This window comes from Bos mutus, chromosome 19 (genome assembly GCF_027580195.1).
Source record: "Bos mutus isolate GX-2022 chromosome 19, NWIPB_WYAK_1.1, whole genome shotgun sequence".
Taxonomy (NCBI): Eukaryota; Metazoa; Chordata; class Mammalia; order Artiodactyla; family Bovidae; genus Bos; species Bos mutus.
The window spans coordinates 25,631,254-25,650,852 of record NC_091635.1 but is presented as its reverse complement, the minus strand read 5'-3'; the positions used below and the strand labels follow the sequence as shown (position 1 = coordinate 25,650,852).

The 19,599-nt window shown below is 36.5% G+C and overlaps 1 protein-coding gene and 1 non-coding gene across 2 annotated transcripts in view; both read left to right on the top strand.

The window, feature by feature from the left end:
- NPEPPS (aminopeptidase puromycin sensitive) overlaps window positions 1-19,599 on the top strand; it is a 104,463-nt gene that overhangs the window by 48,993 nt on the left and 35,871 nt on the right. Inside the window, exons 3-4 of the mRNA XM_070389753.1 lie at window positions 7,084-7,161; window positions 16,233-16,354. Of these exons, the coding sequence (XP_070245854.1) occupies window positions 7,084-7,161; window positions 16,233-16,354 (200 nt within the window). The remainder of the gene's footprint in view (window positions 1-7,083; window positions 7,162-16,232; window positions 16,355-19,599) is intronic.
- LOC138984070 (U6 spliceosomal RNA) lies at window positions 15,107-15,210 on the top strand. Its single transcript, XR_011461423.1, has one exon. It is a non-coding gene; the product is annotated as a U6 spliceosomal RNA (small nuclear RNA).

Genomic DNA, 19,599 nt, shown 5'->3' with positions numbered 1-19,599 from the left:
ATACAGCCTTGACATACTCCATGTCCAACTCTTTGCAAGCCCGTGGACTGCAGAACACTAGGCTTCCCTGTCCATCACCAACTCTCGGAGCTTCCTCTAACTCATGTCCATTGAGTCGGTGATTGCATCCAGCCATCTCATCCTCTGTCATCCCCTTCTCCTGCTTTCAGTCTTTCCCAGCATCAGGGTCTTCTCCTGAGTCATTTTTTCACATCACGTGGCCAAAGTATTGGCATTTCAGCTTCAGCATTAGTCCTTCCAATAAATATTCAGGACTGATTTTTTTTACGATTGACTGGTTTGATCTCATTGCAGTCCAAGGGACTCTCAGGAGTCTTCTCCAATACCACAATTCAAAAACACCAATTCTTCAGCGCTCAGCTTTCTTTGTAGTCCAACTCTCACATCCATACATAACTACTGCAAAAACCGTAGCTTTGACTAGATGGACCTTTGTCGGCAAAGCAGTGTCTCTGCTTTTTAATATGCTGTCTAGGTTCATCATAGCTTTTCTTCCAAGGAGCAAGCGTCTTTTCATTTCATGGCTTCAGTCACCATCTGCAGTGATTTTGGAGCCCAACAAAATAGTCTGTCATTGTTACCATTGTTTCCCCATCTATTTGCCATGAAATGATGGGACTGGATGCCATGATCTTAGTTTTTTGAATGTTGAGTTCTAAGCCAACTTTTTCACTTTCCTGTTCCACCTCATCAAGAGACTTTTTAGTTCTTCTTTGCTTTCTGCCGTAAGAGTGGTGTCATCTGCATATGAGGTTATTGATACTATTTATTCATGATGTAGGAAACTATCTACTTATAATGGTCAATTTACATATATACAATTTAAATTATAACTGTATTAATGTAAACATTAATTTGGTAATATTGCCTTTTCTCTACTTTATTGAAGCATATTTATTGATACTTTTCATGTATCTTTAGTATTAATGGCTTTGCACACTTTGAACAATCTGATTGTTCCAGAGCAAATACTATCTTCTAAGGCCTTTTTGAATTACTGTATTATGTTTTAATTGAAAATTTTCTCTCTAGCCATAAATCCCTATTCATATATCATTAGTAAAGGTACTTTTTATTAATATATTTTATATGGGTACTATTGATGATCTTCATGATGTAATCACTTAGAATGTTGTTTTTGAAGTGAGCTATTCATTCTGCTGATGATTACTAAACCTACTGTGTGCCAGAAATCATTCAAGTATTGGAGGTAGAGTGGTGGACAAAACTAGGAGTCAACATTCCAGATACATGTATTCAATTTGGGAAGATAAGTAACAAATAATGTAATGTAATGAATGTAGTGATAAGTACTCAGAAATCACAGGAACAGAATATTGAATGAAGCTTGTTGTTTAAGGTGATGGAACAGATTTCTAAAGAAATTATTTGAGCAGAGACCTGAATGACATAAAATGTGTAGGTAACTGGATAAAGAATTTTTCGTGAAGTTGCAGAAACTCTGAGGTTAGAGAATGCTTGCAGTCTTTGAGGAACAACAGTGAGGCATCAGTGGCAAAATATGAGTTCTAGTTGTTGCTCCACATCGACAACAGCATTTTGTCATATTTTTCACGTGCACAGCATTGTATTTCTACTTCTGTATGCCCTTACGGTGTGCTTACCACCAGATCATCCCAGGACCTTTAGTTGTGGCATGCAGACTCTCAGTTGCATCGTATGGGATCTAGTTCCCAACCAGGGATTGAACCTGGGCCTCCTGCATCGGGCGCATGTTGTTTTAGCCACTGGATCACCAGGGAAGTCCCTAATTACTTTATATGTATATAATCTCAGTAGTATCATATGGTATGTATCCTTTCTCTATCTGACTTATTTTACTTAACGCAATAGCCTCAAGGTCCGTCCATGTAGTCGCAGATGACAAGATTTCATCTTTTTATGGCTGAGTAATATTCCATTTTTTGTATATCCCACATCTTAGTTCATTCACCAGTGGATGGGTCCGTAGGTTGTTTCCACATCTTTGCTATTGTAAATGTGATGAACATAGGGATGCATATATCTTTTTGAATTAGTGTTTTTGTATTCATTGGATAAATACCAGAAGTAGGATATCTGGGTCATATGGTAGTTCTATTCTTAAATTTTTGAGGCATATCCATACTGTCTTCCATAGTGGTTATACTAGTTTACATTCCCACCAACAGTGTGTGAAAGTTCCTTTTCTGCAGATCCTTGCCAACATTTGTTACCTTTTTTAAAAAATTTATTTTGTTTAATTGGAGGATAATTACTTTACAATATTGTGATGGCTTTTGCCATACATCAGGGCTTCTTTGTGGCTCAGCTGGTAAAGAATCTGCCTGCAGTGTGGGAGACCTGGGTTCAATCCCTGGGTTGCGAAGATCCCCTGGAGAAGGAAAAAGCTACCCACTCCAGTATTCTGGCCTGGAGAGTTCCATGGACTGTATATAGTCCATGCGGTCACAAAGAGTCGGACACAGTTGAGCGACTTTGACTGTACATCAAGGTGAATCGGCCATAGGTATACATGTGTCCCCCTCATCCTGAACCCACCCATCCTGAACGCCACCTCCCTCCCCACCCCATCACTCCATGTTGTCACAGAGCACTGGCCTGTTATTTTTTGTCTTTTCGATAATAACCAGTCTAACTGGCATGAGGGAGTATCTCATTGTGGTTTTGAATTGCATTTCCCTAAAAATTAGTGATGTTGAACATCTTTTCATGTGCTTATTGGCCATTTGTATGTCTTATTTGGAAAAAGTGTCTATTTAATAGTTCCTCTTTTTAGTCCATTTTCAAATCAGGTTGTTTTTGTTGCTGTTATTGTTAGTTGTATGGGTTCTTTATATGTTTTGTAGATTAACCCCTTATAGGATATGTTGTTTGCAGATGTCTTCTCCCATTTGATAGGTTGTCGTTTTGTTTTATTGATGGTTTCCTTTGCTGTGCAAAAGCCTTTAGTTTGATGTAATCCCATTTGTTTATTTTTGCTTTTTTCCCCCTTGCCTGAGGAAATATATCTAGAAAGATATTGTACTCCTGAGACCAATGTCAAAGATTCTGTTAAAGATGTTTTTGGTTACCTGTCTTTTTATCACTGGGTTGTAGAAGTTTTTATGTATATTCTGGATATAAGTTTTTTGCATCTATACAAAGTAAAATATTTTCTCTTCGTCTGTGGTTTGCCTGTTCGTTTTCTTCATAGTGTCTTTTGATAATTACAAGTTTTAAGTGTTTTTTACATTTATATTCTTTTTTATATAATTCTTTTCCATATGGTTTATCAAAGGCTGTTGAATATAGTTCCCTGTGTTATACAGTAGGATATTAATGAAATCTGATCTGTCAGTTTTTTTATTTTGTGGTTAGTGCTTTTTTTGGATCCTCTCCAAGAAATAATTGCCCATCTCAAGCAGATTTAGATTTTCATTCTGAATATTGTAGGACTCCCATTAGAGGCTTTGATCTCACCGATTACCCTAGCTGCTATAACGTAGACTATAAGGCAGCAAAAATGGAAACAGACCAGTTAAGAAGCTATTATAGGGACCTAGGAGAGAAGTAAAACCTTGAAAATTCTGGGATTAAGAATGTTGAACTTGCTTGTTGAATATATGGTGTTAGAGACAAAGAGACATGGAGGGGGAGGCAGTTAGGATGATTTCTTATTTTTGGCTCACGCCACTGAATAGTGGTGGTGATGTACAAAACTACAAGTGACTGAGGTTATTTCAAACTCGACCTTTGCAAACGTAGTATGTTGTCCACGCGAAGCAATTAGAAGAGTATCCCATAATCCAGGAGACTTTTAAAGAATTCAGATATATGGCTACTTTCTTTTTACTGAGAGAGAATTTTGGAGGAAATTTTGCTCTTTGTTTTATACACAGGTGTAGTTGATATGTGTACATTTGGAAGGATATGCAGTAGGATATAATCTAGCAATACAGTATTTGATTGTTTCCATTTAAAAACTGCTATTCTTTTGCTTTTCTGTCTTCATTTCTTAGCAGTTTGAAGCTTGTGCATTTATAAAAACAAGTTAGTTTTAGTAAACTTTTATAGAAATAGTTTTTGATCAGAGTACCTTGCTGTTGCTGCTGCTGCTAAGTTGCTTCAGTCGTGTCTAGCTCTGTGCAACCCCATAGATGGCAGCACACCAGGCTCCCCCGTCCCTGGGATTCTCCAGGCAAGAAAACTGGAGTGGGGTGCCATTTCCTTCTCCAATGAGTGAAAGTGAAGTCGTTCAGTCGTGTCCGACTCTTGGCGACCCCATGGACCACAGCCTACCAGGCTCCTCCGCCCATGGGATTTTCCAGGCAAGAGTACTGGAGTGGGTTGCCATTGCCTTCTCCGCAGAGTACCTTAGAGGTACCATAATGCTACTTTATATCTGAGTTAGAAAAGTGCATTCTTAATCTTTGAAGTGCTTTTTAGCTTCCCTGTAGGCTAAGGAATATTCTATTCTTGGGGATCAAGTTAGAGCAAATCTCAGATTTTTGCCAGCAAAAGTCATTGTTTCAGTAGAGATTTGTTTCATCAGTATTGTATATATACCAAACTTTGAATTTCTGTTCAAATTTAGGAGCTATCTTATGATAGTAGAAAGAATTTTGGCAATAGGAATAGCAAAGGAACTGAGTTCTAGTCCAGCAGTGTGATCTTGAGTAAATCATTTACTTTTTATACATCATTTTCTTCATCTGTAAAATGAGGAATAATTGATTATAAAGTTCTTTTAAAAACATATTATAAATTCTTATTGGTTTTATAAAGATTTTGGCTTTATAAAACATGTTTGAACCATCATATTAGAAACATTGGGAATTTAATCTTTGGTAATTTATGAGAAGAGAGTGAATTGTGGGCATCTTGCCTGACTCATAGAATGTTATTAAATCTGAATCACTGTTACCCGTATCAAACTTAAGCCTGTGACTGGTAAGGCTGCCTCTCTTTTAATGAAAACTTTTTGAGATAAAATTCACACACTATAGAATTCAATTCAGTGGTTTTTAAGCTACCGTCAGAATCAATTTTAGAACATTTTCATCACCCCAAAAACAAAGTATCCATGAGCTGTCACTTTCCATTTCTGCATGACCTTCCAGCCCTAGGCAGCCACTAGTTTACTTTCTGTCTGTATGGATTTACCTATTTTGAACATTTCATATAGACATGTGGCCTTTTGTGTTTGATTTCTTTCACTTAACATGTTTTCAAGGCTTGTCCATATTGTAGCATATATTAACACTTCTTTTTATTGTCACATAGTATTCCATTGTATATCCCATATTATCTGTTCATCAGTTGATGGACATTTGAGTTGTTTCTACTTTTTGAGTGCTAAGAACCTTTGTGTATACATTTTTGTGTGGACATATTTATTCATTTCTCTTGGGTATATACCTAATTTCTGGGTTATACAGTTAATTCTGTGTTTAGTCTTTTGAGGAACTGCCAGGCTGTTACCCAGAACATTTGGAAACATTTTTACATTCCGATCAGCAGTGTGTGAGGGTTCCAGATTCTTTACATCTTCCCTAAACTTATTATTGTCTTTTTGGTTATAGTTGTCCTAGTGGGTATGAAGTGGTATCACACTGTGGTTTTGATTGATTAAAGATGTTGAACATCTTTTCAAGTGCTTATTAAGGCTACCTCTTTGGGCACTTTTTCTTTTGGAGTGAAGATGTGGGTGGGAGTTGATCTGCTTAGCTCTTTTCCTAAAGTGTCAACTAAGTATTCTGAAGTATCATTTAAATAAGCAGGCTCTTCTTACTACTACTAATACTACTACTACTAAGTCACTTCAGTCGTGTCCGACTCTGTGCAACCCCATAGATGGCAGCCCACCAGACTCCCCCGTCCCTGGGATTCTCCAGGCAAGAACACTGGAGTGGGTTGCCATTTCCTCCTCCAATGCGTGAAAGTGAAAAGTGAAAGTGAAGCCGCTCAGTCATGTCTGACCCTCAGCGACCCCATGGACTGCAGCCTACCAGGCTCCTCTGTCCATGGGATTTTCCAGGCAAGAGTACTGGAGTGGGGTGCCATTGCCTTCTCCGCTTCTTACTACTGGTAGGGAGTAAATCAAAACCTTAATTTAATCCGCACACCTGTTTTTACCTTCCTTATTTCTATAAAATGTAACAACAAAGAATTTCAGTGGAAATACGACTTACATCTTGTTGGAATTGTTACCTGTGTTTGAGTGGGAGAACAGAACTTTCACTGATAAATCTGTTTCTTTGTTTTGTTTATTTTTATACGACTTACATCTTGTTGGAATTGTTACCTGTGTTTGAGTGGGAGAACAGAACTTTCACTGATAAATCTGTTTCTTTGTTTTGTTTATTTTTTTGAATTATTTTTGACTGTGTTGGATCTTTGGCTTTTCTCTAGTCATGGGGAGCGGGGGTACTCTCTAGTTGCAGTGCGAGGGCTTCTCAGTACAGTGGTTCATCTTGTTGCAGATCCTGTGCTCTAGGTGCACAGGCTTCAGTAGTTGCGGAACGTGGTCTCAGGAGTTGCAGTTTCTGGGCCCTAGAGCACAGGCTCGTTAGTTGTGTTGCATGGGCATGCATGGGCTTAAATTAGTTGCATGTGGGATTTTCCCAGATCGGGGACCTAACCCGTGTCTTCTGCATTGGCAGGCAGGTTCTTTATCACTAACATATCTCTGACACTGAAATCTTGGCAACCTATTCTGTATTTTAAATGTTCAGGAGTAAGACTGCAACGAATAAAGCAGTATCATTATCACACAAAGAAGGATGCAGTGTGTCTGGGAATCTGTAGAAAACCTTTTCACATTTATAGTAGCCCTATTTCCTTATATCATGGAAGTTTTGCGAATTAATGTAGGATGTGTAGTTGTTTTTAAGGAGCATACTTAGGTTACATAGTCTAAAATAGGTTAGTTTGAAATGACACTCTTGTTAATAGGAGCTTAATTTATTAAATTCAGAATATTTAATTTTATTTGAGATTTTGCTCTTGAAAATGTTAATTGCTGCAGCCTGGATTTGGTCCAGTCAGATCTGTGAAGTAATTTTTTTTTTTCCATTCCAGAAATACATGCTACAGGATTTAACTATCAAAATGAAGATGAAAAAGTCACCTTGTCTTTTCCTAGTACTCTCCAACCAGGTAGGAGACATGGCTTTTATTAAATCCCATAATGAATAGCGACATCTTACTTCTTCCCCCCAAATTTATTACATGTCTTTTTTGTTGTTGTTGTTTAAAAAAAAAGCTCTTTGTTTTAGGGAGATTAAGTATTAAGATCTTGGGCAAACTCCGGGAGATGGTGAGAGACAGGGAGGCCTGGCGTGCTGCAGTCCATGGGGTCTCAAAGAGTCAGACACTACTTGACAACTGAACAACAATAACAAAGTATTAAGACAGAGCTTAAAACAGTCAGGTTCGTTTCAACTTTTAGCCCACCAGAAAAAAGTAAAAAACGACAGTCATTCTATTCCAGAACATAATGCATTGTTTTCACTTTTTCGGTTTCAGTTTTTTAAAATTACATCTACCTAGTTCTTCTACTAATTGAATCCAAATATCTGAGGCAAATGTTCCACAGTTGATTTTGAGGTATAGTTAGAGAGATTAGAGAGATGCTATGCTAAGTGAGGACATGAAAGGAAAGATTCGTTGATACATTACTATATGTGCTATTTAAAAGCACAAAGAAACTAGACGTTCTGAGCTTAATATAATGGAAGAAATTATATACAAATCAGTTGGTAAAGTACTGAGACTTTGATAAATGAGCATATAAAAAGCCACAGATAATATGAAAGAAAATGCAAATGAATAATAACAGTGTGTGAAGATATTTGTCCTCCTCGTAATGAGAAATATTAAAATAACTGCTACTGATAATACCAGTTTTTGTCTGTCACGTAATCAGAAGTAAAAAAATGAATCTCAATGTGACTGCCTTAATATTACTACTAAGAATGTAAATCCATGTAATTTACTTGGAAAGCAGCCTGGCAGTATTTGTTAAGAGCCTAAAGATATTCATGTCTTTTGACCTGGAAGTTCTGGTATTAGGAATATAGTATCCTAAAGAAAAGTCATAAATACAAGAAATACCTTATGCCTAGAAGTGTCTGTTCAGACATTACTAAGATAGTAAAAAATTAGAATTAATACATTTGTCCAACACTAAGGGAATAATTAAGCTAATTATGACATATATGTATGGTGAATACATCCAGCAGTTAAAAGTAAGGTTTATGCATTCTTAACACTGTAAAGTACTTATTATAATTTAAAATTGAAAAGCAGAATACAGAATTACACATACAAGGTGATGAATCATATCTCTAAAATGGTATGAATAATATTATATGTCTGGTTGTTGACAATTGATGATTTTTATTCTTATTTATACCCTTCTCTGTTTTCCATAATTTTTATATTGAGAATATATTCCCTCAATATGAAAGTATTTATAGAAAAATTTTAAATTGGAGAAGTTTTATCCTGGTACTCTTAAAGATCTTTCATTTTGTCTTTTTCTCACTAGGATTATTTTTGTGTGAAATTATTATAAAAACAAATGTTTGCCATAAACCTGTATTAAAAGATACTGAAGATTATAACCTGAAAATAGAGAATTTCTCTCTCTGAGAAATTTTATTGTCTAGTGAATTTTCTACTTTTACTGTCTAGTGAATCCTTCCAGAAATATTCTATGTATACGTAAGTGTATGTGTACATTTTAACCCACAAATGGGATCACAAATATCAGTGGCTTACAACAGATATTTCTTGTTTACACATCGCCCTGAGGACTGCTGATCATCTGCAGACATATTGCCAACTTCCCTGAACTCCACTGAGCTCATATGACTATTGATGCCAGGCTCTGTAGTGAGTAGCTGCTATGTGCAGCATGCTTTTCTCTCATATGGCAGAGGGGAGAAGCTTGGGGCTGGAGACAGCAACAAATCACAAACATTTAAAGATTCTACGTGGATGGTGATGTTCCTTCACATTTCATTGTGCAAAGCAAATAGCATGGCCAATCCCAAAGTCACTGGGGCAACAATTACCAGACATTTGATAAACTTCTAAATGAAACATAAAGCAAAAAGGAAAGCAATAAGTATAATAGAAATATAGAAAATTGAAAGAAGCAAAGAAAAATGAAAAGAAAGCCCCCAAACCCAAACAGATTAGTATCCTAAGGAGTATTACTAATATTACATTCATTAAATAAGAACAGGATGGAATAGAGTAAGAACACCTTTGGAAATTATAATATATTAGGAGTAAAAAAAACAAAAGAAGTTTTGAGAGGTGAAATAGAGGCATCTTCCAAATAGGAAGATTGGAGGACTGATCTGTCAGGACCAGACATCCAGCTAGTGAAAGAGAGGACATAGAAAATGGGAAGGGGAAATTTTGAAAAACACACAACATGAAAATTTTTTTGAACTGATGAGACAGAAGCCTTAAGTTTGAAAAAATACACTATCAAAAGGAACCTCAATTAATATAAGAAGTCCCACACCAAAGCAAATTTTAGAATTTTCAGGGGGTAGAGTGAGGCTCTCAAAGAGTTTCTACCTGAGACAGGGAGTTAGGAGGAAGTTACCTTCAAGGTTCAGAAATCAAAACAGCAGTAGATTTACAATGGAAACTGGACTCTTTTTTTTGTGTGTGTGTAATAAAGTTTTATTAAAGTATAAAGGAGATAGAGAAAGCTTCTGACATAGGCATCAGAAGGGGATAGAAAGAGTACCCCGAAACTGGACTCTTAATAAAGCCATTCCTTGAAAATTATAAGTGAATCTGACTCTCAATTTAGAATTCTGTGCTTAGCCACGCAATGAAGTTAAAGAAAATATTTTTAGATCTTTGAAGTTATAGACAATTTTAATTCTTTGTGAAAGATATAGTAGTGGAGATGTAGTTTAGCTCAAACTTCACTTGTTATAGTAAGAAGAAAATTGAAAAGTGAAAAAAATAGCTAAATAAGCAAGGTATTTAGGAATCACAGAGTTGTTACTGAGGCAGGTATAGGGAATAAGTAGCATTGGGCGTGCCTGCAGCTTATATGGGTGGGCCTGTAGAACTGTATTGTGTGTTAGCTGTTCAGTCGTGTCTGACTCTTTGCAACCCCATGGACTAAAGCTCGCCAGGTTCCTCTGTCCATGGGATTTTCCAGGCAAGAACACTGGAGTGGGTTGCCATTTCCTTCAGGGAATCTTCCCAACTCAGGGATCGAACCTGGGTCTCCTGCATTGCAGGCAGATATATGAGGTTTAAAACTGTGAACTATTATTTTGATAGAAATGATAGGAAATTTTTTAAAAATTTAAAATCTGTATCATTACAGACTATATTCTGTGTTCATACTGTGAAAAGATTAAAGTCAGTAGCAAAAGACGAACAAAAAATGCCTTCTCATATATTGGAAAAATGATACTTCTGAAAATTAATGAGTCGAAGATTTGTTACAGGAATTAGAAAATATTTATAACTGAATAATAAAATTGCTACATATGGAGCATGTGGGATGCAGGTAAAGCATTATTTTCAGAGAGGATATTTAGCTCAGAAGAAAGGCTAAAAATTAATTAAGAGGGCATCAAGCTCAATGTTAGACAAAAAGAATAGATAACTTGAAGAAAGTAGAAGAGAAAGATTTAAGAGCAGAAATTAATGAAATAAAAATGAGGAAGAGAGGAGCAAAAATATTTAAAGGTGGCTTAAAATAGCCTAAGAAGAAGATACATAAACCTAGTTAGCATGTATAGAAAAAAAATAGCATAGATTCAATTGTTTAGCATTAGGAAATTTGACATAATTTTTTAAATCAAAAATATTAGTGTGTTTATCAAAAGAAGCCAGAATATATTTGCTGGAACTCATCAGATAAGAAAGGACATAAACTCCCAGAAGGTATATGTGTACGTGTGTGTGTGATGTATACCTGTATATGAATATATGTATGTATTATATATTCACACATGTATCTCCTGAGTGCTTAATCTGTGCCATGTACTGTTTTATGTGCATCATAAACATTTGTTAATCCGTTTTGAAATAGATTCTATGATCTCCGCTTTAAAGATAAACTATTGCACCAAATGATGTATTTAACTTAAATAACTTGCCCAAGGTCAACAGCTAGTATAGTGGCAGTCATAGAACACACGCAGTTTGATTCAAAACTTTGTACTACTAACTACCACATTATGCTCCTTTTATTTTTTAAATGTTAAAAAAATATAACACATGTACATGGTTTGAAATTCAAATGATACATAGTGATAATTTGTTGTTTGTTCTATTCCTGTCTTTTTCTCAGCTCCACTTCTCTGAAGTGATCAGTTTCCTATGTATTCTTTCAAAACTGCTCCATGCTTTTATAAGCATTTATGTTTATACCATTTAAGAACACAGAAGTTAGCATGTCATGTGTATTCTCTACCGTTCTTTTCTCCTTTATATATAAGAGGTCATTTATTATCAGTATGGAGAAGGCAGTGGCACCCCACTCCAGTACTCTTGCCTGGAAAATCCCATGGATGGAGGAGCCTGGTAGGCTGCAGTCCATGGGGTCGCTAAGAGTCGGATACGACTGAGCAACTTCACTTTCACTTTTCACTTTCATGCATTGGAGAAGGCAATGGCAACCCACTCCAGTGTTCTTGCCTGGAGAATCCCAGGGACGGGGGAGCCTGGTGGGCTGCCGTCTATGGGGTCGCACAGAGTCGGACACGACTGAAGTGACTTAGCAGCATTATCAGTATATAAGAGCTACATCATTCTTGATAAGGACTTTTTACAGTAGACATGGTAAATTGTTAAGTCATTTCTAATAAAAGCAGGAACAAGTCATTGAAGATTATGACCGTTAGTATACACTATACTTTGGTATAGTATACACTATAGTATACACTATAGTTAGTATACACTATACTTTTTTCCTAGGTGATGCTAGTAATGAACCCGCCTGACAATACAGCAGACTTAAGAGATGCAGGTTTGATCCCTGGATCTGGAAGATCCCCTGGAGAAGGGAATGGCAACCCACTCCAGTATTCTTGCCTGGAGAATCCCATGGACAGAGGAGCCTGGTGGGCTGTGGTCCATAGGGACTCTAAATAAGAGTTGGACGCAACTGAAATGACTTAGCGCACACATACAAAGTATATTTGACAAAGTTTTGGAGATTTTTAGCTAATATGATATACTTAAGTAACTAATATGAATATTAGAATTAAAAGTTATCTCATTTACAGATGTGATTGTATTAAATTATTGAATATATATAAATATCTGTTTGAAAATCATTGGCTTTCACATTTTCTTCAGATATCTGGGTCAAAGTTACCTAGTCATTCTTTGCTTTGAGAATAAAATCCTGATTTTTTTTTTTCAAATTTCAGTAAGTGGTCTCTCTTCTGGTAATAAATACTGAGCATGTATCAGGAGGACATTAGTAACCTTTGTGTTTAGCCAATTCAAACTTAACAGTCGTGCCAAATACTATATAACAAAGTAAAACATCTTCGTTTCTGAAATTGGCACCATTTTAGAATATTGGTTAACTTCCCATGATCATTGTAAGGCCTAACAACCTTAGAATCAGTGGTTAAGGATCCTGTAGAGTGACAATCATTTGTGAAATGCTAGAAGATACTAACATTTTGAGGAGTAGAAAACAGGATCACAAGAAATGGTGACAAAAAGTCAGAGACTTATTCTCTTTATATAAAGTAATCTGTCTTAAATTTCATAGCTAGACGCATTAAATTTTTTATAATATAATTTTTAGTAATTTTGTTACTTCAGATTTTGCAACAAGGCAATGGCACCCCACTCCAGTACTCTTGCCTGGAAAATCCCATGGACGGAGGAGCCTGGGAGGCTACAGTCCATGGGGTCGCTAAGAGTCAGACACGACTGAGCGACTTCACTTTCACGCATTGGAGAAGGAAATGGCAACCCACTCCAGTGTTCTTGCCTGGAGAATCCCAGGGACGGGGGAGCCTGGTGGGCTGCTGTCTGTGGGGTCGCACAGAATTGGACACAACTGAAGCAACTTAGCAGTAGCAGCAAGCTTTGAAAACCAAAGTTTTTTGGAGTAAGTCCTAATTTTTCAGTTGTTTAATTAATAAATGAGCCTATATGTATTAAAAGGCTTATCACCCCAAGAAGGTAAATACTGTATACCTTGGCTATTCAAATAAGGCATCTAATTTGAGGAAGCAAAGTCAGTTATATGTGAAAATAGGTATAAAATCAGACTTTCTGGCAATTGGTTCTTTAGTGTGGTATAAAATTGACAGATGAAATTTATCATGAAGTCCTTTTTCCTCTTGTTTTTGCCCTAAAATTCTGTATCAATAGCAAATATTCTATAATTAGTACTGTATAATGTGACACCAATTAAATTTAGTAATATATTTAAAAAAAACAAAAACATGTTTTTTTTGAATTTCAGGTAATAACCCTTCCCAATAATTTGTATTTTGTAGTCTGCCACTTTTCAGAAATGGTCATTGTCAATATCTTGTTATAGTATTAATGACCCTGGAGATTTAAGACTGAGTAAAAATGTGAGCAGACTTTCTTATTTAGTTAAAAGTTTTAAATCCACTTTTATTCCAAGTAGGAAAAGTCAAAAGTAGATTTGCCATGGAATATGAAGACATCTTAATAGTTGACTTATTGAAAAACAGACTGACCAATTCCATTTATGGAATTGTAACATAAAATTTCATCAAACAGTTCTATTTTTAAAGAGGTTTTCATAGTCTAATAGATATTCTTTACTAACTTTATTGGGGCTTCCCAGGGATGGCTCAGCAGTAAAGAATTCGCCAGCCAAGCAGGAGACATGGGTTTGATCCCTGGGTTGGGAAGATCCTGGGAGAAGGAAATGGCAACCAACTCCAGTATCCTTGCCTGGGAAATCCCTTGGACAAAGGAGCCTAGGTTGCAGAGTTGGACATGACTTAGCAACTAAACAACAATAACAAAAACTTGATTACTGTGAACACATATGCCTTTTTTCCTAATCAATGAATTCCTAATGAAAATAGAGAAATGTTATATTATTTATAGCTAAATTCTTTAGTATCAGTCAGAATTGTTTCAGATTCTTTTAGTGTTTTTATATTTACTGTCCCAGTAACTATCATTCTCTTTAAAAAAAAAAAAATGTATTTATTGACACCTTCAGCCAGAATGTCCGATTTAAAAAAAAAAATACTATCACAAATGTCTGTTCAGTGGACCTTCAGGTGAGTTATTTGGTTTTATTTTCCTAGCATGATTCAGAATGTGGTACTTTCCTTAGTTGTGACTTTGCTGCAAATGTCTGAAATTTTTACTTGAAATTACTTTCAGAACCAGTTTGAGGCATATTAGGAAATTAGCTTAATTACTTAATAGGCACAATTAGTGTTTTGGCTAAAAATAGATTGCAATTTGTTATTCACATAATCTGCAGACTTGAACTTTTTATGACTTGGACCTTTCCAAAAAGCAAATTCAATTTTGGAAGGTGAAGATTTGACTTTGTGAACCTCGAAAAGGATATGTCAGAAAGTCAAGAACGTTTTGAACAATGTCAGTGTCATTGCTCTGCAAGCATTACAAAATGTCAGTTTGAAGCATTAGGATATGAAAGTTCTGATTTAAGTGGCTAATTACTTTATGGTCATACTATATCTCTGATTTGTTAGATTCCCATGCTCTGGATTCTTTTATAAATAGGCACTTTAAAGGGATCAATTAAAAGTCAACATTTTGGGGGATTTTTGTGACTGGATTTATAAAATGTAGAATGGGATTATTGTTTTGTCATGCATCTGAATTTAGTAGATGACACTAGATAATAGTGATAAGGTTTTTTCTGTTATGAAAGAAAGTATAGTTGGTGCTTAAACAACGCAGGTTTGAACTGCATGGGTCCACTTATACTCAGATGTTTTTCAGTAGTAAATAGCGTACCACACATTCCAAGGTTGGTTGAATTTGGAGATGTGGAGGAACTGCAGATATGGAAGACCCCTGTCCCAGTGGTGTCTCTGGAAGCGTTAGTTGCTTTTCTTGTGCTTGCTTAGGCTGTGCGTATACTAAAATTGGAACAATACAGAGAAGATTAGCATGGCCCTGCGCAAGGACAACATGCAAATTTGTGAATCGTTCCATGTTTTTTGGGGCTACTCAGGTGGTTCAGTGGTAAAGAATCTGACTGCCAAGGCAGGAGACCCAGGGTTCGAACTCTGGGTTGGGAAGATCCCCTGGAGAAGGAAATGGCAACCCACTCCAGTATTCTTGCCTGGGAAATCCCATGAATGGAGGAGCCTGGTGGGCTACAATCTATGGGGTCGCAAATAGTCGGACACGTCTTAGCAACTAAGCACCTATAAATTATAGGTGGATTAACCCCCATAATATTCAAGGGTCAGCTGTATATATATTTGTAAAAACTCTCATTTTGTATATAAAAAAAGAATGTCTCTGTGTATAACTTGAGTCACTGTACTGTACAGCAGAGATTGGCACAACATTGTAAATCAACTATACTTCAATTTAAAAAAAACCTCCTATTTTATCTAAATTGATTTTGTTCTTATATAACAATAGAATATGTATTTAGGTATTTTTATTTGCATTTAATACTTATTGGTTTAAATTTATTTCTTTAATATTCTTAGATTTCAGGAAAGGATCAATGTATATGGCATAATTGGCAGAGAGCATGAATTTTGGATTAAACAGACCTGAGTTTTTAATCTCATTCTTGCTACTTACTAATTGTGTGACCTTGGGCAAGTTATTTAACTTTTCAGGGTTAGTTTCTTCATCTCAGAAAATGGAGACAATGCCTACCCAACTAAATATTTTTAAAGCACCAGTGCATAATAGCCGGTCATACATTGAATATATTTATTTCTTTTCCTGCTTTTCATGTATTGGTGATTTGAAACTCACTAGTAAAATTAAAGAACTTTCTTAGCAGTCACTCCAAACATGACTTTAAGGTTTCCTTTAGGATTAGTTTGCCATTTACTTTAGTAAATACTGTATTTTCTACATTGCCAAGAAGAGTGTTTGAGAAACGAAGGAATGATTTGAACATTGTCAATAGCTATGAATTAATGCTTAATGACATACTTCTGATAACTTGTACTTAATATCTCCATGAAAGTATTTTCATTTATCTTCAATCACAGGTACAGGAACCTTAAAGATAGATTTTGTTGGCGAACTGAATGATAAAATGAAGGGTTTCTATAGAAGTAAATATACTACCCCTTCTGGAGAGGTGCGCTATGCTGCTGTCACACAGTTTGAGGTATGGTATTCTTTAAAATATGAGCTTCCCAAGTGGCGCTAGTGGTAAAGAGTCCGCCTGCCAATGCAGGAGACATTAAGAGATGCTGGTTCAATCCCTGGGTTGAAAAGATCCCCTAGAGGAGGAAATGGCAACCCGCTCCAATATTCTTGTCTGGAGAATCCCATGGACAGAGGAGCCTGGTGGACTACAGTCAGTGGGATTGCAAAGAGTTGGACACGACTGATGCGACTTAGCATGCATGCATTCTTTAAAATATTATGATCTTGGGACTTCTCTTGTGGACCTGTGGTTGAGAATCTGCCTGCCAGAGGCTTCCCTGGTGACTCAGTGAAGAATCCATCTGCCGGTGGAGGAGACATGGGTTCTATTCCTGATCTGGGAAGATGCCACATGCTGTGGAACAGCTGAGCCCATGCACCACACCTATTGAGCCTGTGCTCTAGAGCCCAGGAGCTGCAACTACTGAGCCTGCCTGCCACAACTGCTAAAGCCTGTGCACCCTAGAGCCTGCACATCACATCAAAGAGTAGCCCCCGCTCGCCACAACGTGAGAAAAGTCCGTGCAGCAACAAAAACAAAGCACAACCAAAAATAAATAATGAAATAAAATTATTGTTTTAAGAACAGAAAGAAAGGATCTGCTGCCAATGCAGGGGACCTGGGCTTGGTCCCTGGTCCAGGTGCTAAGATTCCACATGCTGCAGGGCAACAAAGTCCACGCACCACAGCTGCTGAGCTAGCACCCTAGAGCCCATGCTCTGCAGTAACAGAAGCCATGGCAGTGGGCAGCTTGCACACCGTAACCAGAGAGTAGCCCCCGTTTGCCACAAGTAGAGAAAGCCCGTATCAGCAATGAAGAGCCCGTGTGCCACAACAAAGACCCAGGGCAGCCAAAAAAAATCATGATCTTCAGTGAGACATTCTGACAAAGGTCTGTTCTCTTATTTGCCTGATTATTTGAGGCTAGATGCCTGTAACCATAATTGTATTAATGATTTTGGAATTTTTATTCTATATTCAGTTCTCTCTATTATACAGGGGAGAGAATTAGGGATGTGGGCTGGGGAATGATATTTTTATAACAGTATCAGTATTCATTTAGTAGGAAAAGCCACAGGTACAAAGTATAAAAGCAATCCAGGTGTTGAAGTTTTTTTTACCTGTATGTATGCATATATAGCTATACACAGATATATATGGATTTTATATATATATGTAAATATAATTTTGTTACCTGTGTGTATGTGTGTGTATGTGAGAGTGTGATTCCAGTGCTTATCTCTAGCCCTTTTGAGCACTTCTTCATCTTGGAATGATTTGTTGCAGTGTGTCTCCAAATGATTTTTAAAGGGAGAGTATGTGGGTGGTATACTTCCTGAGTGTTGGGATATCAGAAAATCTTTCATTTGCCTTTATATACAACCAGTTTTACTGAACATATAAAAGATTTGTTTGGAGGAGGGGGAAGGAAGAAAGAGCAGCCCCTGACATAAGTTGTCCTAGCACTGAAGCTAATAGATGTTTTCCTGTTGGATGTAGACAAAGTGCCAGCCTCAGACAAGGTTACTACTTTGACACCATGATAAGGTGAGACAAAACAAGGACCCTTCGTAATTTCCTCCAGGCACAGACAAAAACAAGGTCATTTTGTTCATCACAAAAGACAAACAACTCCCTTTCTTGGTTAAAATGAGTGACTGCTGGTTGTTTTTTTTTTTACCAAATGCAGTCTTAGGCTTTCTCTAGTTTGCCCTCTTTATATTAACAGAAAAGATAATACTTGCTGGTAAAATTGCCTCCACTTTCTGACAGCACTCAACTTAGAATTCTTTCTTCCTTAAATCGACTCCAAATCATTCAGGCAAATTCCAAATCACATAGTAGTTTCTTTTAACTGAGACACCCCATAGTTTCTTTTGAGTGAGTTTTCCCTTGACAAGCCCAACTTCTTCAGTAAGAGTGATACAATTGGCTTACAGTTTTTCTCTTTCAGAGGTGCATAAATGTTGGTCTAGGGACCACCCTGGTGGTCCAGTGGCTACGACTCTGAGCTCCCAATGCATGGGGCCTAGGTTTGATTCTTGGTTAGGGAACTAGATTCTATGTGCTGCAACTGAAGATCTCGCATGCCACAACTAAGACCTGGCACAGCCAAATAAGTAAGTATTAAAGAAACCCAATATAGTTCAGGTTAATATGAAAAATTTTTTAATGTATAAAAACTTTGCTTCATTGTAGCTCCTGACTCCTTCATGCTATAATTGTCATAAAAATTTGATCTTTATATAGTACTAATACATCTAAGCCTATCAGTCATTTTCTAATTATTACCTTATACAGTTGCCTTTTAAAGACAGATGTAAAGACAAAACAGAAAAGAATTACAAATAAAAATGTTTATGGGAATTCCCTGGTAGGCTAGTGGTTAGGACTTTCCACTACAGGGAGCTGGTCAGGGTTCAGTCCCTTGTTGGGGACCTAAAATCCTGTAAGCTGTGTGGTGCAGCCAAGAATGAAAAACAGACAAAACCCAGATAAAAATATTTATGCTGTCTTTATAATTCCTACGTGTTCCCCTTCACGGTGTTCTTCATTTCTTTGTATGGATTTGAGTTACCATTTACTGTATTTCACTTGAGCTTACAGGACTCTTTTCAGTATTTTTTATAAGGCAGGTCTGCTAATAATAAGTTCTCTGTCTTTTGGCACAGCCTAATAAATAAATAAAAATAAATATTACAAAATATGTTCTAAAGTCTTTTACATCTCATTTTGTCAAATAGGAGGAGTCAGACTAAAATGTGTCTTATCCCTTTGTAGAGTAACACAATTTAAAATTTTGCTGTATTTTCTTTGTGATTGCTTGTTAAATTATTTCTTTGTACCTAGTGTTCACTTTTCATTAACTTTTAATAATTGGTGAACCCTACTCACATTCAGATTTAGATCTTTCATCAGTATAGCAGTATTTTCTTCTGTTGCATCTTCATTATGTTTCTGTTCTGATCTCTTCTTCAGGAACATCATTTAATAATAGATTTAGCTCTAGTGTCTGTCCCCTAAATGTACCTGTGATTGCTTTTATCACCTGTCCTTTGTTTGTTTGCTTTTTGCTTAATATGTATATTATTGAAGTATAGTTGACTTACAGTGTTTCAGGTGCACAGCAAGGTGATTCAGTTACGCATATATTATTTTTGAAATTATTTTCCATTATAGTTTATTACAAAATACTGACTATA